At 36.3% G+C, this 6,708-nt stretch overlaps 1 protein-coding gene across 8 annotated transcripts in view; it reads right to left on the bottom strand.

Annotated features, from left to right (window-relative positions):
• Position 1: 1 nt before the first annotated feature.
• Positions 2–6,708, bottom strand: part of LOC106162592 (TBC1 domain family member 5) — a 21,261-nt gene continuing 14,554 nt past the window's right edge. For 6 of the 8 annotated variants that reach the window (XM_087017575.1, XM_087017577.1, XM_087017572.1 and 3 more), the window contains 9 exons: positions 6,131–6,297; positions 5,875–6,017; positions 5,148–5,254; positions 4,789–4,861; positions 4,336–4,503; positions 3,667–3,971; positions 3,351–3,450; positions 2,681–2,760; positions 2–2,482 (listed from right to left, as the gene is read on the bottom strand). In XM_087017575.1, coding sequence (XP_086873701.1) covers positions 1,976–2,482; positions 2,681–2,760; positions 3,351–3,450; positions 3,667–3,971; positions 4,336–4,503; positions 4,789–4,861; positions 5,148–5,254; positions 5,875–6,017; positions 6,131–6,297 — 1,650 coding nt within the window. In that variant the 3' untranslated portion in view covers positions 2–1,975. The remainder of the gene's footprint in view (positions 2,483–2,680; positions 2,761–3,350; positions 3,451–3,666; positions 3,972–4,335; positions 4,504–4,788; positions 4,862–5,147; positions 5,255–5,874; positions 6,018–6,130; positions 6,298–6,708) is intronic. The other 2 variants (XM_087017579.1, XM_087017574.1) reach the window with 1 other exon arrangement.

Genomic DNA, 6,708 nt, shown 5'->3' with positions numbered 1-6,708 from the left:
ATCAGAGTAATACTGTATGAAATTTCAAGAAATTAATACTTGCAAATTTCCTCCTTTAATTTGTTTAAAGTGTTTTATACAGAAAACAAAAATTGCACATTTGGTTTGTAGCTTACTGCATTTAGTGTCATAATCCCAAAGAACTCTTGTCTCTACAGAACTCCACTCTATGAACAAACTAGACTTGATATAGTAATATCATTAATCTTAAATGAGAAATGGTGATAATTTTAAGGAACAATCATAAGAGTGTTAACTGTAAACGTAAGTAAAGTTAATCTTCAGCATGATTTTTACATTATCTTGTCTCACATCATGTTTGGACTTAGTGAGCAGCATAGCTCAGTGGACTGAAATGAGGGGTTTAGCAATCACAGCAACTGTTGAAAATCAGCATTGTGACACTCACTGAAATTAAAAAGACCCCACCACTGTTGGCCACTTTAAAATGGTCTCCTAAACCTTTCTACCCAGAATCCATGACATAACCTCCAGTGAGAGAAGATTTAGTCTCTATGTAACCAATGATCTGAACATAATGTCACTATTACAACATTCAAAATATTCTAATTACAATAAAATACAATTAACATTTCAAATGATCTTAAAAGTTTATAAAGCATCACAACACTTGAAGGAAATTAAACGAAAAACATTTGAAATACAAGAATCAGTTTATATGAAAATTTTCACAGAAGTTATGAATTGCACAGTTCTACACTCACGTTACCCTAAAAGTTTAGAAAATTGCTCCTGCATTCTGACTTCATCCTACTTGATGTAGATCACATCCCCATGTACAATGTGTTATTTTCAATGATCACTTACAGTGCTTTTACAGATTTGGTTCTCTCTAAATTGAAGTACACTGCATTTGCCTTCAATACACTGTCCTGGATTTGACATTTTAATCTGTATATTAATAATAATAATAATAATAATAATAATAATAATAATAATAATATTGGAACTTCATTACTTTCATGAACTTTGTTGAGCACTGAACAAATATGATTTAAAAATAAACCTATAATTGCAAATGGGTAGAGACTTTTAACAATCTTTATTATATCCATCCATTTGTAGAATCCCAATCTTTGGCATCATTTGCATTACTGGAGCCTATCAAAGCTGCTAGGGGGAGCTAGTGGGGAAACCAAGCCTACTTTACCTACATATGAAATACAAAAGACTTAACACTGGAATGTGGACTGCTATGTTGACAACTATACAGTGATCAGTTCATGAAGATATACTGTGAATGATTGCATTTATTACTTCTTTAATACATATGTCATATGACCCAATTCTAGCATATGACTTACCAATATTCATAATGCCAGTTTACCATCTGAAATGGCATGTAACTTCTTTCAAAAGTGAAGGTTGTGTCTAAATACACACAGGTCACGGCTCAGAAACTCTAACTCACTTATCTTGACCAGTGTGGTGAACACTTCCTTGTCATCTCATTTTTCTCTTCACTTCATTCCTTCTCTTACTTGGAAATTAAGTATGACAATGGTACACTTTAGTGTAATTAAAACAATATTATTTGAAAATGTTAAGTTGCACTTTTCCCTAAATTCAGTGTAAGCAATAGCACCTTTTTTCCAGAAATGAAGTTATTGCAGTAGCACTGACAACTAGAAGTTTGTCTTTGGGTTCATCTTCTATCCACTGATACCACAAAGATTATCATACAATACTGGCATAATTCAGACAACATAAATATCTTAATATACCTGTATTTATCCTCTTCAATGAAGTAAAAATGGAAGCTCTAACAGACATTTCATTGGTTTTAACTTCTTGGCAATTTGTAAGGAAAATAGAAATCAAAGAAACTAACCACAATTATTTAATGCTCATTCTCTCAGACATGAAATAGTGCTAACATGTACTAGTACAATGACACATTAAAGAAATATTGTGACCCCAACACAATAAAACTTTTTTTTTTTTTAAATATTTCTCAGGACCAATCAAAACTCAGCTTCCCAGTAGGATTGTGTACTTCCATTGAGCTTTCTAATAAACCAGCAGCGTCTTCTGAGTCAGAGTGGCTTCTTCTCCCGCTGCCGTGTCTGCGCCGGCTAAAATCGTGACTGTAGCGTTTCTTAGTTTGTGGACTTCCAGCCATAACAATGTCAGCTCTAAAATTTGGGGAAGGTTCAATAACATATCGCCCATGTGTGTTAGTAGGGTTATCACTCAAGAATGTTTTGTTCTCCAAAACTGGGGAAGGACTGTCACTAAAACCATCCTCACTGCTGCCAGCATACAATTGCTGTACAGCAGGCATATTGAATGTCCCATTTTGATTGGATGAAGATGTTGAAAATTGGTCATCTGACTTCTTTCTGTCCAATGATGACTCAGCTTGCTGATGTACCTCTTGGTAATGGTTTTCTCTAATAGAAAACTCTTCTGACTCCAGACCTCTTTGGAATTTGAGAGTTCCCTTCAGAATGTCACGCACCTTCAAACAAGACATCACAGTGAATGTTACTATAAACTATTTGATATTTCAGTCAGGAGTTACCAATTTAATGACTGATAAAAGAGTGGGGAGTTACCAATTAATTATAACAGTCTGGAGTTACCAATTAAATGCAGTGCACCTGAGAAAAGAGTGCACCTAAGACAAACACTAAACCATCATGAGGATGTCAGGTACCTGCTTTAGTCCAGCTAAAGACAGGAGTATTTCATCTTCATTCTCCACGTTCTGATGTAGCAGCTCTGACTGAAGCTTTTCTGTAAGATAGAACATGTCCCCCATCAATAAAACTGTATAAAAGATCAAAATATGACTAAAACATTGGATTAGGTAATCAACAGACTTCTTCACTCATCAAGACACACACATACACACACGCACACACACATATAAAACAAACTAAACATAAACATCAAGGACTCCCTACCTATGTGTATATCCATCTTACTGGCACAGTATCTGACTTCCATATGTATACATCACTTACCTATGTGTATATCCATCTTACTGGCACAGTATCTGACTTCCATATGTATACATCACTTACCTATGTGTATATCCATCTTACTGGCACAGTATCTGACTTCCATATGTATACATCACTTACCTATGTGTATATCCATCTTACTGGCACAGTATCTGACTTCCATATGTATACATCACTTACCTATGTGTATATCCATCTTACTGGCACAGTGTCTGACTTCCATATGTATACATCACTTACCTATGTGTATATCCATCTTACTGGCACAGTATCTGACTTCCATATGTATACATCACTTACCTATGTGTATATCCATCTTACTGGCACAGTGTCTGACTTCCATATGTATACATCACTTACCTATGTGTATATCCATCTTACTGGCACAGTATCTTGCCATAGCTTCCATATCATTGACTTGGCCCTGGGCATACGCCAGTTTATGACTCAGCTCAGACTCCTAGGACAGAGATATATAGACAGCAAGTTAACTAAATAAACTGAAAACCTCAGTGATTTTTTGAAAAGTTTCATTTTTCTTATTAATACCTCACTACTTCTTTGCACAATTAATTCACAACTGATTTCGTCATACAATAATCATTCTGATGAAATAGAAAGTTAGGCTAGTATGATTATCCCCCCCCCCCCCTTCTTGCCCTGTGCTGTAACGTACCATTACAGATGGTGCAAACTTCTTCCCCTTATGTCTGGTTGGAGGGGTACCCGGTGGTCTGATAGGCTGACCCTTGCTGTTGACTGCCTCAAACTGCTCCACTCTTCCCCCACTAACTGCTCCACTGGGCAGCTGACCAGCGCTGGACGTTGTCTCCAGTCGTGCCATGCTGTTACTGCTACTCTCTGAGGGGGTGTTGTCCACACTGGTAGAGTCCAGGCCAGTGGTCATCTGTTCTATCTTGGATAGACTGGCAGTGGAGCCTGTCTTCTTACTGCCCGGTACACTGGGAGCCTTCTCTTTATCTGTGAGGAAAGGGGAGACGTGTTTATCAGGTTGATCTGTAGTGGTGTGATTTATACAATGTCAATATGGCTGTCACAAACAAACCACAACTGTTACACTTATTGCAAATCTTATTGGTTCAATGTTCATAATACTTAATTGTTCATGAAGAAATATCAATTTTTAAGTGTTATGGTTATAAATGTTAGCTATTAAGAAAATGCTTTTAAGTGCAAATATTTAATTCATAATGTATGCTAGATTAGAAATGGATCTGGGTATGATATGGCAGCTACTGGGAACAGTGGTTCCACCTATAATATAATATAATACAATGCTGCCATCTAGTGTCAATCCATGACAAGCAACAGCTGCCATCTATACCTGGTGATTTGTCTGTCACAAGGTTCATTGGTTCACTAGATGACTTGGAGATCTTTTGATTCGTTGAAATAGTCTGTGGTCGATTGCTTCCTCCTCGTCTAGTCAGCGTAGCAAAACTTGAAGCGTTAAAGCTCGACTTAATCTTCTCAGCTAAATTACTGGCTGTTACTAAAATATCAGACAAATGTAAAGCTTTATTTTACTATAGAACTTTCACTGTTTGCTTGAATGCTGATAGCAAAATATGTTACTGACGCCAAGTTTTTCTCATCTCTTCTAATTTTTTTTAAAGATCTCAATGCATCTTTCAAATATTGCCTATGTGAAAAGGAATAATAGACAACAGTTTTTATTTACACATTATTTAATAAAATTATAACATGCATGTATACTAAACAATGTAGCTTAAATCTTTTAAAGAGAAATGCTTTAATCTGAATTTCGTACACTTACTTTTGTTTTGATCTCTCCTCTTCTTGGCTGCATTGGGTATTTGGTATGTGTAGTTTGGAGGTTTAGGTCTGTCCTGTATGTAGACAATAACAACAAATGATGACAAGGTGGTGGAATTAATTTGAATTTAAAGGAGAGAGAGAGAGAGAGAGAGAGAGAGAGAGAGAGAGAGAGAGAGAGAGAGAGAGAGAGAGAGTTCAATTCAATTTGTCAATGTTTCAGCACGCATATAAATTTTCAAAGATGTTAAGACACATATGGGCAGATTGGATACACAAAGATATGTAGACAGGGAGAAAAGCAGCAGTGAAAACAGATAGATATCCCCCCCCCCCCCCCCGCCGCCCCCTCACACTTACATTTGGTTCCCTCAGGTACAAAGCCTTTTCTATCATGTAGTTGATGTCACCTACAGGTGGGTACTTCATTAGACTGGTCAGGCAGGTTACATAGTCTCCTGTTAACACTATACAATATAAAGAGAGAAATATAACATTAGACTGGTCAGGCAGGTTACATAGTCTCCTGTTAACACTATACAATATAAAGAGAGAAATATAACATTAGACTGGTCAGGCAGGTTACATAGTCTCCTGTTAACACTATACAATATAAAGAGAGAAATATAACATTAGACTGGTCAGGCAGGTTACATAGTCTCCTGTTAACACTATACAATATAAAGAGAGAAATATAACATTAGACTGGTCAGGCAGGTTACATAGTCTCCTGTTAACACTATACAATATAAAGAGAGAAATATAACATTAGACTGGTCAGGCAGGTTACATAGTCTCCTGTTAACACTATACAATATAAAGAGAGAAATATAACATTAGACTGGTCAGGCAGGTTACATAGTCTCCTGTTAACACTACAAAGAATATAAAGAGAGAAATCTTACTGATGTAAACTACAATGATCTGAAAATAAGGTTCTCAACTTGTGGAATTAAAAATGAACACACATTAGCTTCCATTAAAAACATAAAAACAGTATATACCATGAAGGAGGACTTCTGTTTAAACAGCTTGCTTTTTTCATGTGCATTCTGAAGAATAGGTCAGCAACCAAATATGTACTCACACAAGTCTCTGATGTACAGTAACATGGACACAAACACATAGTCCACCAGGTCAAAGGAGATCCCATCAGCAAATATTGCATCCCATAATACCAGCAGATCCTGCATCGGGAACTCCCTGCCAAATAAAAGTCGAACCCAGCGTCTGAAAACAAAAGGTTATATCATTTAAATAAATTCTATTGAACTGTGATGATATCTCTATCCCCCTCTCTCTCTTCCCTTACCCCTCTCTCTCTCTCTCTCTCTCTCACTTACATTCCGTAGATCTGCGGCGCAATCTCCAGTCTCTCCAGATGCATGTGCAACTCAATGTCATACTTCTTCAGGATGTAGTCCTGGATACGGATCAGTTTATTCACGATGACGTTAGACGGCAGATCCTGTAGCTTCACAAATGGCTGGGCATGAATGATTCCTTGCTTCTGGGAATGAATTAAGATGTGATATGGTTATTATTCCAAATTTTTCAAGTCAGAAAAAAATGATAAAATCATATTTCCCCAAAGAATGGTTTAAAAGTGAGTTGAGTTCATTTTCAGGGGTCTTTTTGTGATTTGCCAAAATGTGAAGAACAAGGAAATTATAGGTTTTGAAAAAGAATGAAGTATTTGGTAATGTTTATTAAACTTACCTAACTGAAAAGTATCTGCGATATATCGTATTCAAGCCTCATCCCACGATGAAATGCCTTTTTCACCTAATTATCCATTTTTAGCCAAAATCTATTATTTATGTTATTTGCCCAGACCAAAATAGTTAACTAAACCCATAAAAATGGTTTAAAACAGTAACATATCTCACATTTTTGTTCATTGTATAAAGATCAGTTGAGC

Source organism: Lingula anatina, chromosome 7 (assembly GCF_051362555.1).
Source record: "Lingula anatina isolate TDL-2025a chromosome 7, LinAna3.0, whole genome shotgun sequence".
Classification (NCBI taxonomy): Eukaryota; Metazoa; Brachiopoda; class Lingulata; order Lingulida; family Lingulidae; genus Lingula; species Lingula anatina.
The sequence above is the reverse complement of the archived record's forward strand: the minus strand, read 5'-3'. Positions and strand labels throughout refer to the sequence as shown.